Source organism: Alosa sapidissima, chromosome 12 (assembly GCF_018492685.1).
Source record: "Alosa sapidissima isolate fAloSap1 chromosome 12, fAloSap1.pri, whole genome shotgun sequence".
Taxonomy (NCBI): Eukaryota; Metazoa; Chordata; class Actinopteri; order Clupeiformes; family Clupeidae; genus Alosa; species Alosa sapidissima.
Genome location: NC_055968.1, coordinates 31,830,621 through 31,845,176, shown reverse-complemented (window position 1 = coordinate 31,845,176; position 14,556 = coordinate 31,830,621). Strand labels below are relative to the sequence as shown.

General features: G+C 46.6%; 1 protein-coding gene across 1 annotated transcript; it reads right to left on the bottom strand.

The window, feature by feature from the left end:
• Positions 1 to 380: 380 nt before the first annotated feature.
• Positions 381 to 14,071, bottom strand: LOC121677960. The gene is made up of 18 exons (XM_042057110.1): positions 13,961 to 14,071; positions 13,749 to 13,826; positions 13,313 to 13,423; positions 13,045 to 13,128; positions 11,459 to 11,548; positions 11,027 to 11,137; positions 10,750 to 10,839; positions 8,317 to 8,400; positions 6,807 to 6,902; positions 6,367 to 6,477; positions 6,099 to 6,182; positions 4,681 to 4,776; positions 4,340 to 4,429; positions 3,118 to 3,201; positions 2,827 to 2,898; positions 1,487 to 2,641; positions 1,138 to 1,226; positions 381 to 868 (listed from the first exon to the last, which is right to left on the bottom strand). The coding sequence occupies exons 1-18, from the start codon at positions 13,997 to 13,999 to the stop codon at positions 838 to 840; spliced, it is 2,595 nt and encodes an 864-aa protein (XP_041913044.1). The 5' UTR covers positions 14,000 to 14,071; the 3' UTR covers positions 381 to 837.
• Between the last annotated feature and the right edge of the window lie 485 nt (positions 14,072 to 14,556).

Genomic DNA, 14,556 nt, shown 5'->3' with positions numbered 1-14,556 from the left:
ACAGGTGTCTCTGACAGGAAATCACACAGGTGTCTCTGATTGGAAATCAGACAGGTGTCTCTGACAGGAAATCACACAGGTGTCTCTGACAGGAAATCACACAGGTGTCTCTGACAGGAAATCACACATGTGTCTCTGATTGGACATCACACAGGTGTCTCTGACAGGAAATCACACAGGTGTCTCTGACAGGAAATCACACAGGTGTCTCTGACAGGAAATCACACAGGTGTCTCTGATTGCTGGCAAGTGTTCCCCATAGACAGTAAGGTGCTACAGGCACACAGGGACAGGCAACTAGTTTTGTGTGCGACCATGTTTAATAACCAAGTAGACATATCATTCATTTCAGAAACAGAGGAGAGACACAGAGCATATACCATGAAGGTCATTTTATTGGTGATATTTAGCGTGAAAATAAAAAATAGAGCTGATACTTCACTAGATGAAATGGACTGCATTTGTAAAACACTTTTGGGCATACACCGATGGCACAGGCTGCCATGCAAGCGCCAATCTGCGCATCGGGAGCACTTTAGGGTTCAGTGTCTTGCTGAAGGACACCGATGGCACAGGCTGCCATGCGAGGCGCCAATCTGCGCATCGGGAGCACTTTAGGGTTCAGTGTCTTGCTCAAGGACACCGATGGCACAGGCTGCCATGCAAGGCGCCAATCTGCACATCGGGAGCACTTTAGGGTTCAGTGTCTTGCTCAAGGACACCGATGGCACAGGCTGCCATGCAAGGCGCCAATCTGCACATCGGGAGCACTTTGACACTACGACAGGGTAAGGGGGAGTCGACCTTGAACCGGCAGCCCAGTGATGATGATGATATTTAGGTGAAGCAGCGAAGGCACCTGAAAAACCTGTGAGCAGAAAACAACATAATTGTGCACACACACACACACAAACACACATACACACATCATTACTAACAGAATAGTGACACACACACACACACACCAACAGAGCAGTGACAGCTTGGTCAAAATGAATCTCCTGCGCACACATACTCATAACAACCACACCCACTCACACAGCACATACAAACGCAGAGACACGCACACACATACTCATAACAACCACACCCACTCACACAGCACATACACATGCAGACACACACACACACACACACCTTCTCTTCAGGCCCATCTTCTTGGGTTTCTTGCTCTTCAGTGTGTCCTCTTTGCTCCTTTCCTCCTCCATGTCCACTGGCCCTCCAGACTGAAACGAGCCGCGCAGCAGAGACGCACAATTAAACACTAGCACTGCTCGCATGGGTCAAGCCAACAACTCATCAACATGATCAACTCTTCAACATTGATTCTGTGTGTGTGTGTGTGTGTTCTGGTGGAGCTCTAGTCAGCCGTGTGTGTATGTGTGTGTGTGTTCTGGTGGAGCTCCAGTGTGTGTGTGTGTGTGTGTGTGTGTGTTCTGGTGGAGCTCCAGTGAGCCCAGTGTGTGTGTGTGTGTGTGTGACTCACGTTGCCTGTCCTGATGTGCAGCCTGTCCAGCGTGTTCTCCACGTCCTGCAGCATCAGCTCCTTCTGCTTCTGGAAGTTTCTCTCCGTGTCGTCCAGCTGCTCCAGAACCTGGCTGAGCATCCTCTCATCGCGCGCGGCCGCCTGCCGCACCATGGCCAGCGCGTGGGCCTTACGCGTCCTCTCCAGGACCACCTGCGAGTGGCACGCGCTCTGTGCCACGTGGCACAGCTCCTTGTACCCAGAGCCGTCGCTGCCCGCTGCTGCTGATGATGAAGATGATGATGATGATGCTGATGATGCTGATGATGCTGCTGCGGCGCTATCGTCCGGTTGAGTCCTGCCGCTCTTCGGCCTCCTCTTCACCAGGCCTTTGAGAGCGTTGCGGAGGCGACGGAGCCACATGGGCATGCCCTCCAGGCGCTGCTTCTGCCGGTGGCGTTCGGCCCAGCGCTCCTCCTCGCGTAGGCGCTTGCGCAGCTGCAGGTCAGAGTTCAGCGTGTGCTCTACGCCGTCCAGATGAAGGCGCACTTCCTGGCGCATGTTGGCCATGTTGGTCTCCAGCACGTGCTCCAGCTCCAGCCAGGCATCTGGCAGGCCGCCACCGCTGAGCCCCTGCAGGACATCACGCCGGGCAGCAGCGTCGCTTGCAGCCACGCTCGGGCCTCCAGGAGCGTTGGACAGGTGAGAGGTGCTGATCTCTATCGCTCCAGAGGGGGCGCCACCACCCTGAAAATCGTCCTCATCCAAGCTGGTCAGTACGAGGTCGCTCTCGTTCCAGTACAAGGCCGGAGCGGCCAGGGTGACGCCGTTGTCGACCTTCAGCATCTGGACCACAGTGTCCGTCTCCATGGTGACATTGTCCAAGGCGTCTTCGACCTTCAACAGCTGTACCACGGCATCTGTCTCCATGGTGACGTCGTCAGAGCCGGTGCGAACCTTCAGAAGCTGGACCACGGTGTCTGTCTCCATGGTGACGTCGTCCGAGCCAACGTCGACCTTCAGAAGCTGGACCACGGTGTCTGTCTCCGTGGTGACGTCGTCTGAGCCGGTGTCGACCTTCAAAAGCTGGACCACGGTGTCTGTCTCCGTGGCCACCAGGGGGCCCTCCCAGCACTGCAGCACGGGACGGGCAGGACGGGGTGGGAGGTCATACACCTACACACACACACACACACACACACACAGTAGATTATCTCCCCTTAGAGGGTTATCAAGGGAAGGAATACAAAGTATTGCAAGGACAACACCAGGTGCATGACGAAACACACACACACACACACACATACACACAGACATATACACACACACACGCACACACACAAACTTCAAAGGTGTGTTACCATGACGGTGGGAGAAACAGAGTTCTTCCCCTGGCGCGGTAACTCAATGAGCTGATAGTCCTTTCTGTCGCTCTGTAGGGGTCAAAGGTCAAGAGTTAAAGGTCAAAAGTGCAAATGAGACGTTCACATACAGTTTCTGTTTTTCTGCTGTGTTTAACTGATCTCTCATTAGCCACAGAGACTCATTAAAAGCATTTGTTCTGGTGTTTAATGATGGCAGTGATCCTGGACGAGCCTGTCACATTCAGATTTCTCATCTGCACTGCGGGTCAGACTGACCATCTCTCTCACCTCACAGAGGTCAAGGGCGTCTCCCAGGTAACAGTCAACAGCAGGGTCGGTCCTCAGGGCACTGACACTCCTGCTCTCCTTAAGCTAAACACACACACACACACACACACACACACTCTCAACTCAGCGCCTGGCCAACATACATTGGAGTTTTCTTTTTTATACAGCCATGTGCTTATCTCTAGTGCTGATGAAGGACTTGGACTTGTGTTTTTAGACTACATGTGGCATCATTTTTACCCGACTCCTCATTCCTCTTCCAGGTCTGGACTAGAGCCGCTCTGTGTCCAACTGACCTGTATCACTGGACTCTCTTCTCCTCACTGTGACTGATCTGGACTTCTCTCTTCTCTTCTCTTCTCTTCTCTACTCTATTCTACTCAACTCAACTCTATTCAACTCTACTCTCCTCTGCTCTCCTCTACACTCTACTCTGCTCTACTCTACACTCTACTCTACTCTACTCTACTCTACTCTACTCTACTCTCCTCTACACTCTACTCTACTCCACTCTACTCTACTCTACTCTACTCAACTCAACTCTCCTCTACTCTACACTCAACTCTACTCCACTCTATTCTACTCAACTCTACTCTCTTCTACTCTACACTCAACTCTACTCTACTCTGCTCTACTCTACTCTACTCTACTCTACACTCTACTCTACTCTACTCAACTCTACTCTACTCTACTCTCCTCTACTCTACTCTACACTCTACTCTACTCTCCTCTCCTCTCCTCTACTCTGTGCTGGACTCTGCTCTACTCTACACTCTCCTCAACTCTACTCTACTCTACTCTACTCTACTCTACACTCTACTCTACTCAACTCTACTCTCCTCTACTCTACACTCAACTCTACTCCACTCTACTCTACTCTACTCTACTCCACTCTACTCTACACTCAACTCTACTCTCCTCTACTCTACTCTACACTCAACTCTACTCTACTCTACTCTACTCTGTGCTGAACTCTGCTCTACTCTACTCTCCTCTACTCTACTCTACTCTACTCTCCTCTACTCTACACTCTACTCTACTCTACTCTGTGCTGAACTCTGCTCTACTCTACTCTACTCTCCTCTACTCTACTCCACTCCACTCTACTCTACTCTCCTCTACTCTACACTCTACTCTACTCTACTCCACTCCACTCTACTCTACTCTCCCCTACTCTACACTCTACTCTACTCTACTCTACTCTGTGCTGGACTCTGCTCACCTCACTCCAGCTGGACACGTCGCTCAGGTAGCAGTCGCCCCTATTCTCTCTCTTAGCGGTGCTGCCGCTCTTGCCGTCATCCTCCTCATACTGAACACACAAACACACACAAAGGTCAAATAGAGGTCAAATAGCGGTCAGAGCCCCAGCCTACAGCACTCTCACCTTACAGAAGCTAACTTACAGTTTATGTTTTTCTGCTGTCTAACTGATCTGGCATTAGCCAGAGAGTCATTAAAAGCATTAGTTCTGGTGTTTAATGATAGCAGTGATCCCTGGACGAGCCTGTCACATTCAGATTTCTCATCTGCACTGCGGGTCAGACTGACCATCTCTCTCACCTCACAGAGGTCAAGGGCGTCTCCCAGGTAACAGTCAACAGCAGGGTCGGTCCTCAAGGCACTGACACACCTGCTCTCCTTAAGGTCCAACTTAAGCTAAACACACACACACCCACACACACACACACACACACACACACACACACACACACACACACAAACCCATGTGCTTATCTTTAGTGCTGATGAAGGACTTGGACTTGTGTTTTTAGACTACATGTGGCATCATTTTTACCCGACTCCTCATTCCTCTTCCAGGTCTGGACTAGAGTCTCTCTGTGTCCAACTGACCTGCGTCACTGGACTCTCTTCTTCTCACTGTGACTGATCTGGACTCTACTCTACTCTACTCTATTCTATTCCCCTCTACTCTACTCTATTTTACTCTACTGTATTCTATTCTACTCTACTCTACTCTATTATACTCTATTCTATTAGAGAAGAGTAGAGAGGAGTAGAGTAGAGTACTGTATTTTTTCTACTCTACACCTCTCTACTCTTCTCAACTCTACTCTACTCTCCTCTACTCTACTCTACTCTATTCTACTCTCCTCTATTCAACTTTACTCCCCTCTACTCAACTCTACTCTCCTTTTCTCTACTCTCCTCTACTCCACTCTACTCTATTCTACTCTCCTCTATTCAACTCTACTCCCCTTTCCTCTCCTCTCCTTTCCTCTACTCTACTCTACACTCTACTCTACTCCTCTCTACTCTACTCTTCTCTACTCTCCTCTACTCTACTCTACTCTATTCTACTCTCCTCTATTCAACTTTACTCCCATCTACTCAACTTCACTCTCCTTTTCTCTACTCTCCTCTATTCAGCTGTACTCCCCTTTCCTTTCCTCTCCTCTCCTTTCCTCTACTCTACTCTACATTCTACTCTACTCTACTCTACTCTACTCTACATTCTACTCTACTCTACTCTACACTCTACTCTCCTCTCCTCTACTCTCCACTCTACTCTACTCCACTCTACTCTACTCTACTCTACACTTTACTCTACTCCACTCTACTCTACTCTCCTCTACTCTACACTCTACTCTACTCTACTCTCCTCTACTCTACACTCTACTCCACTCTACTCTACTCTACTCTACTCTACTCTACTCTACTCTACACTCTACTCTCCTCTCCTCTACTCTACACTCTACTCCACTCTACTCTCCTCTACTCTACTCTACACTATACTCTACTCCACTCTACTCTACTCTACACTTTACTCTACTCCACTCTACTCTACTCTACTCTACACTACTCTACTCTACTCCACTCTACTCTACTCTACACTACTCTACTCTACACTCTACTCCACTCTACTCTCCTCTACTCTACACTCTACTCCACTCTACTCTCCTCTACTCTACTCTACACTCTACTCCACTTTACTCTACTCTGTGCTGGACTCTGCTCACCTCACTGCAGCTGGACACGTCGCTCAGGTAGCAGTCGCCCCTATTGTCTCTCTTAATGGTCCTGCCGCTCTTGCGTTCATCCTCCTCAGTAAACACACAAACACACTCATCTTAGTCACACCAAACACGCATATTTATCCCTCTGTCAGCTGAAACTGCAATCTATCTCAGGTGTAAGATAGAGCTCAAATAGGGGTCAGATAGAGGTCAGATAGGGGTCAGATAGAGGTCAGATAGAGGTCAGAGCACCAGCCTACAGCAGTCTCACCTTACAGAAGCTGGCAGAGGAGTAGGACCGGGTGCAGACGGCCAGAGATCCAGATCCAGATGTGAACTGAGAGCCGCCACTGCTGCCACTCCTGGTCTTCTCCTCATCAGTCTAAACAGACACACATGCACATGCTCATGCAAACACACACGCACACACAACCACACACACACACGCACACACACACACACATACAACCACACAAACACACACCCACACACGCACACACACACACACACTCACACACATTAATTGCAGTGCCCGTTAAAAGTTAATCAGATAATCAATCAGCTCCTAGTGAGCTGCCCACTGGGGCCAGTGTCCAGCCCTTTAGCCATGTGTATTTAGCCCCTGTTGATATGTGACGTTAATCATTGGGTAAGCCTGTCACATTCAGATTTCTCATCTGCACTGCGGGTCAGACTGACCATCTCTCTCACCTCACAGAGGTCAAGGGCGTCTCCCAGGTAACAGTCAACAGCAGGGTCGGTCCTCAAGGCACTGACACACCTGCTCTCCTTAAGGTCCAACTTAAGATAAACACACACACACACACACACACACAAACCCATGTGCTTATCTTTAGTGCTGATGAAGGACTTGGACTTGTGTTTTTAGACTACATGTGGCATCATTTTTACCCGACTCCACATTCCTCTTCCAGGTCTGGACTAGAGTCTCTCTGTGTCCAACTGACCTGCATCACTGGACTCTCTTCTTCTCACTGATCTGGACTCTACTCTACTCTACTCTACTCTACTCTACTCTATTCCCCTCTAATCTACTCTATTTTACTCTACTGTATTCTATTCTACTCTACTCTACTCTATTATACTCTATTCTATTAGAGAAGAGTAGAGTAGAAAAAAATACAGTACCTCTCCTCTCCTTTCCTCTACTCTACTCTACTCTACACTCTACTCTACTCTTCTCTACTCTCCTCTACTCCACTCTACTCTATTCTACTCTCCTCTATTCAACTTTACTCCCATCTACTCAACTTCACTCTCCTTTTCTCTACTCTCCTCTATTCAACTGTAATCCCCTTTCCTTTCCTCTCCTCTCCTTTCCTCTACTCTACTCTACATTCTACTCTACTCTACTCTACACTCTACTCTACTCTACTCTCCTCTACTCTCCACTCTACTCTACTCTACTCTACTCTACATTCTACTCTACTCCACTCTACTCCACTCTACTCTACTCTACACTATACTCTCCATTCTACTCTAATCTATTCCACTCTACTCTACACTCTACTCTACTCCTCTCTACCCTTCTCAACTCTACTCTCCTCTACTCCACTCTACTCTATTCTACTCCCCTCTACTCTACACTCTACTCTACTCTACTCTACACTCTACTCCACTCTACTCTACTCTACTCTACTCTACTCTACTCCACTCTACTCCACTCTACTCCACTCTACTCTCCTCTACTCCACTCTACTCTATTCTACTCTCCTCTACTCTACTCTACTCTACTCTACTCTACTCTACTCTACTCTACTCCACTCTACTCTCCTCTACTCCACTCTACTCTATTCTACTCTCCTCTACACTCTACTCCACTCTACTCTCCTCTACTCTACTCTACTCTACTCTACTGTACACTATACTCTACATTCTACTCTACTCTACTCCACTCTACTCTACTCTACACTTTACTCTACTCCACTCTACTCTACTCTACTCTCCTCTACTCTACACTCTACTCCACTCTACTCTCCTCTACTCTACTCTACACTATACTCTACTCCACTCTACTCTACTCTACACTTTACTCTACTCCACTCTACTCTACTCTACTCTACACTATACTCTACATTCTACTCTACTCTACTCTACTCTCCTCTACTCTACTCTACTCTACTCTACTCCACTCTACTCTCCTCTACTCTACTCTACACTCTACTCCACTTTACTCTACTCTGTGCTGGACTCTGCTCACCTCACTGCAGCTGGACACGTCGCTCAGGTAGCAGTCGCCCCTATTGTCTCTCTTAATGGTCCTGCTGCTCTTGCGTTCATCCTCCTCAGTAAACACACAAACACACTCATCTTAGTCACACCAAACACGCATAAACACACACACACACACACACACACACACACACAAACCCATGTGCTTATCTTTAGTGCTGATGAAGGACTTGGACTTGTGTTTTTAGACTACATGTGGCATCATTTTTACCCGACTCCTCATTCCTCTTCCAGGTCTGGACTAGAGTCTCTCTGTGTCCAACTGACCTGCATCACTGGACTCTCTTCTTCTCACTGATCTGGACTCTACTCTACTCTACTCTACTCTACTCTATTCCCCTCTAATCTACTCTATTTTACTCTACTGTATTCTATTCTACTCTACTCTACTCTATTATACTCTATTCTATTAGAGAAGAGTAGAGTAGAAAAAAATACAGTACCTCTCCTCTCCTTTCCTCTACTCTACTCTACACTCTACTCTACTCTTCTCTACTCTCCTCTACTCCACTCTACTCTATTCTACTCTCCTCTATTCAACTTTACTCCCATCTACTCAACTTCACTCTCCTTTTCTCTACTCTCCTCTATTCAACTGTAATCCCCTTTCCTTTCCTCTCCTCTCCTTTCCTCTACTCTACTATACATTCTACTCTACTCTACTCTACACTCTACTCTACTCTACTCTACACTCTACTCTCCTCTCCTCTCCTCTACTCTCCATTCTACTCTACTCTACATTCTACTCTACTCCACTCTACTCCACTCTACTCTACTCTACACTATACTCTACATTCTACTCTAATCTATTCCACTCTACTCTACACTCTACTCTACTCTACTCTCCTCTACTCTCCACTCTACTCTACTCTACTCTACATTCTACTCTACTCCACTCTACTCCACTCTACTCTACTCTACACTATACTCTCCATTCTACTCTAATCTATTCCACTCTACTCTACACTCTACTCTACTCCTCTCTACCCTTCTCAACTCTACTCTCCTCTACTCCACTCTACTCTATTCTACTCCCCTCTACTCTACACTCTACTCTACTCTTCTCACTGATCTGGACTCTACTCTACTCTACTCTACTCTACTCTACTCTACTCTACTCTATTCCCCTCTAATCTACTCTATTTTACTCTACTGTATTCTATTCTACTCTACTCTACTCTATTATACTCTATTCTATTAGAGAAGAGTAGAGTAGAAAAAAATACAGTACCTCTCCTCTCCTTTCCTCTACTCTACTCTACTCTACACTCTACTCTACTCTTCTCTACTCTCCTCTACTCCACTCTACTCTATTCTACTCTCCTCTATTCAACTTTACTCCCATCTACTCAACTTCACTCTCCTTTTCTCTACTCTCCTCTATTCAACTGTAATCCCCTTTCCTTTCCTCTCCTCTCCTTTCCTCTACTCTACTCTACATTCTACTCTACTCTACTCTACACTCTACTCTACTCTACTCTACACTCTACTCTCCTCTCCTCTCCTCTACTCTCCATTCTACTCTACTCTACATTCTACTCTACTCCACTCTACTCCACTCTACTCTACTCTACACTATACTCTACATTCTACTCTAATCTATTCCACTCTACTCTACACTCTACTCTACTCTACTCTCCACTCTACTCTACTCTACTCTACATTCTACTCTACTCTCCTCTACTCTACACTCTACTCTACTCTACTCTCCACTCTACTCTACTCTACTCTACATTCTACTCTACTCCACTCTACTCCACTCTACTCTACTCTACACTATACTCTCCATTCTACTCTAATCTATTCCACTCTACTCTACACTCTACTCTACTCCTCTCTACCCTTCTCAACTCTACTCTCCTCTACTCCACTCTACTCTATTCTACTCCCCTCTACTCTACACTCTACTCTACTCCACTCTACTCTACTCTACTCTACTCTCCTCTACTCTACACTCTACTCCACTCTACTCTACTCTACTCTACTCTACTCTACTCTACTCTACTCTACACTCTACTCTCCTCTCCTCTACTCTCCACTCTACTCTACTCCACTCTACTCTACTCTACTCTACACTTTACTCTACTCCACTCTACTCTACTCTCCTCTACTCTACACTCTACTCCACTCTACTCTCCTCTACTCTACTCTACACTATACTCTACTCCACTCTACTCTACTCTACACTTTACTCTACTCCACTCTACTCTACTCTACACTACTCTACTCTACACTTTACTCTACTCCACTCTACTCTACTCTACTCTACACTACTCTACTCTACACTCTACTCCACTCCACTCTACTCTCCTCTACTCTACACTCTACTCCACTCTACTCTCCTCTACTCTACTCTACACTCTACTCCACTTTACTCTACTCTGTGCTGGACTCTGCTCACCTCACTGCAGCTGGACACGTCGCTCAGGTAGCAGTCGCCCCTATTGTCTCTCTTAATGGTCCTGCCGCTCTTGCGTTCATCCTTCTCATACTACAGTAAACACACAAACACACACTCATCTTAGTCACACCAAACACGCATATTTATCCCTCTGTCAGCTGAAACTGCAATCTATCTCAGGTGTAAGATAGAGCTCAAATAGGGGTCAGATAGAGGTCAGATAGGGGTCAGATAGAGGTCAGATAGAGGTCAGAGCACCAGCCTACAGCAGTCTCACCTTACAGAAGCTGGCAGAGGAGTAGGACCGGGTGCAGACGGCCAGAGATCCAGATCCAGATGTGAACTGAGAGCCGCCACTGCTGCCACTCCTGGTCTCCTCCTCATCAGTCTAAACAGACACACATGCACATGCTCATGCAAACACACACGCACACACAACCACACACACACACGCACACACACACACACATACAACCACACAAACACACACGCACACACACACACACACTCACACACATTAATTGCAGTGCCCGTTAAAAGTTAATCAGATAATCAATCAGCTCCTAGTGAGCTGCCCACTGGGGCCAGTGTCCAGCCCTTTAGCCATGTGTATTTAGCCCCTGTTGATATGTGACGTTAATCATTGGGTAAGCCTGTCACATTCAGATTTCTCATCTGCACTGCGGGTCAGACTGACCATCTCTCTCACCTCACAGAGGTCAAGGGCGTCTCCCAGGTAACAGTCAACAGCAGGGTCGGTCCTCAAGGCACTGACACACCTGCTCTCCTTAAGGTCCAACTTAAGATAAACACACACACACACACACACACACACACACACACACAAACCCATGTGCTTATCTTTAGTGCTGATGAAGGACTTGGACTTGTGTTTTTAGACTACATGTGGCATCATTTTTACCCGACTCCTCATTCCTCTTCCAGGTCTGGACTAGAGTCTCTCTGTGTCCAACTGACCTGCATCACTGGACTCTCTTCTTCTCACTGATCTGGACTCTACTCTACTCTACTCTACTCTACTCTATTCCCCTCTAATCTACTCTATTTTACTCTACTGTATTCTATTCTACTCTACTCTACTCTATTATACTCTATTCTATTAGAGAAGAGTAGAGTAGAAAAAAATACAGTACCTCTCCTCTCCTTTCCTCTACTCTACTCTACACTCTACTCTACTCTTCTCTACTCTCCTCTACTCCACTCTACTCTATTCTACTCTCCTCTATTCAACTTTACTCCCATCTACTCAACTTCACTCTCCTTTTCTCTACTCTCCTCTATTCAACTGTAATCCCCTTTCCTTTCCTCTCCTCTCCTTTCCTCTACTCTACTATACATTCTACTCTACTCTACTCTACACTCTACTCTACTCTACTCTACACTCTACTCTCCTCTCCTCTCCTCTACTCTCCATTCTACTCTACTCTACATTCTACTCTACTCCACTCTACTCCACTCTACTCTACTCTACACTATACTCTACATTCTACTCTAATCTATTCCACTCTACTCTACACTCTACTCTACTCTACTCTCCTCTACTCTCCACTCTACTCTACTCTACTCTACATTCTACTCTACTCCACTCTACTCCACTCTACTCTACTCTACACTATACTCTCCATTCTACTCTAATCTATTCCACTCTACTCTACACTCTACTCTACTCCTCTCTACCCTTCTCAACTCTACTCTCCTCTACTCCACTCTACTCTATTCTACTCCCCTCTACTCTACACTCTACTCTACTCCACTCTACTCTCCTCTACTCTACTCTCCTCTACTCTACACTCTACTCCACTCTACTCTACTCTACTCTACTCTACTCTACTCTACTCCACTCTACTCTACTCTCCTCTACTCCACTCTACTCTATTCTACTCTCCTCTACACTCTACTCCACTCTACTCTCCTCTACTCTACTCTACACTATACTCTACTCCACTCTACTCTACTCTACTCTACACTATACTCTACATTCTACTCTACTCTACTCCACTCTACTCTACTCTACACTTTACTCTACTCTACTCTCCTCTACTCTACACTCTACTCCACTCTACTCTACTCTACACTATACTCTACTCCACTCTACTCTACTCTACACTTTACTCTACTCCACTCTACTCTACTCTACTCTACACTATACTCTACATTCTACTCTACTCTACTCTACTCTCCTCTACTCTACTCTACTCTACTCCACTCTACTCTCCTCTACTCTACTCTACACTCTACTCCACTTTACTCTACTCTGTGCTGGACTCTGCTCACCTCACTGTAGCTGGACACGTCGCTCAGGTAGCAGTCGCCCCTATTGTCTCTCTTAATGGTCCTGCTGCTCTTGCGTTCATCCTCCTCAGTAAACACACAAACACACTCATCTTAGTCACACCAAACACGCATATTTATCCCTCTGTCAGCTGTCACTGCAATCTATCTCAGGTGTAAGATAGAGCTCAAATAGGGGTCAGATAGAGGTCAGATAGGGGTCAGATAGAGGTCAGATAGAGGTCAGAGCACCAGCCTACAGCAGTCTCACCTTACAGAAGCTGGCAGAGGAGTAGGACCGGGTGCAGACGGCCAGAGATCCAGATCCAGATGTGAACTGAGAGCCGCCACTGCTGCCACTCCTGGTCTTCTCCTCATCAGTCTAAACAGACACACATGCACATGCTCATGCAAACACACACGCACACACAACCACACACACACACGCACACACACACACACATACAACCACACAAACACACACCCACACACGCAAACACACACACACACTCACACACATTAATTGCAGTGCCCGTTAAAAGTTAATCAGATAATCAATCAGCTCCTAGTGAGCTGCCCACTGGGGCCAGTGTCCAGCCCTTTAGCCATGTGTATTTAGCCCCTGTTGATATGTGACGTTAATCATTGGGTAAGCCTGTCACATTCAGATCTCTCATCTGCACTGTGAGACTGTTTGTCTCCCTCACCTCGCACAGGTCATGGGCATCTCCCAGGTAACAGTCAACAGCAGGGTCGACCATCAGGAATCTGACAGACCTGCTCTCCTTCAGGACACACGGACACACACACACACACTCTTAAGCTCTGTTCTGGCCTGTAGGATTACCCTCACAGAGAACTACACTCAAAATCTGTTGAATTAAATATAAAAATAATCCATTTTTAAATTAGAATATACCTTTCTCGATAAAAGGTTTCGATCCGTTGGCTCGGTCATACTGACCTGTGGGAGAAGTGCATTTATTTTGTGAATTGCTCAATTTGGTGAATTTGAGAAGTAAATTGCTATGACTTACCTAGGCCCACTTTGGTCGAATGGCATTTGAATTCAGAGGAAGTAAATTAATTCCAAGCGCTATTATGACGTCAAATTCAATGTTATTTTAGAACGCCACCTGGCGCTTTTAATCACGTCATAATTTGCTACCATGGAAACCCATCAGGCCATGAAATAAGGTAACATAATAAAAGCCACTAATATCTACTTCGAACCTAGCCTGGCGGGCCATCCTATATCATTGAAATGTAGACCGCCGCTAGGGTGCGTCTAGATTTCTAGGCTACTTCGAACCTACACACATCGGCTGGTTGCGCATACAGTAGGCCTACCACCTAACTCTTACATGAATGCTGAGTAGCAAACTTTCTTTCATGACGCCCATGGGCCTTAATTTCACACACTATTTACCATCTAAGGCTAGCATACGACAAGTGCATAAAGACTAGGGCCTGTACTACGAAGCGGGGTTACTGGTTTATCTGGGTAACTTCGAG

Excerpts from the sequence above, each read along its gene's own strand:
- LOC121677960 (XM_042057110.1), bottom strand. The coding sequence starts at position 13,999 with ATGACCGAGCCAACGGATCGAAACCTTTTATCGAGAAAG. Across the intron at positions 4,777-6,098 it reads ACGTGTCCAGCTGCAGTGAG|CTTAAGTTGGACCTTAAGGA; the intron begins GTGAGCAGAGTC and ends GTGTGTGTTTAG. Across the intron at positions 2,899-3,117 it reads ACGCCCTTGACCTCTGTGAG|AGCGACAGAAAGGACTATCA; the intron begins GTGAGAGAGATG and ends TGACCCCTACAG.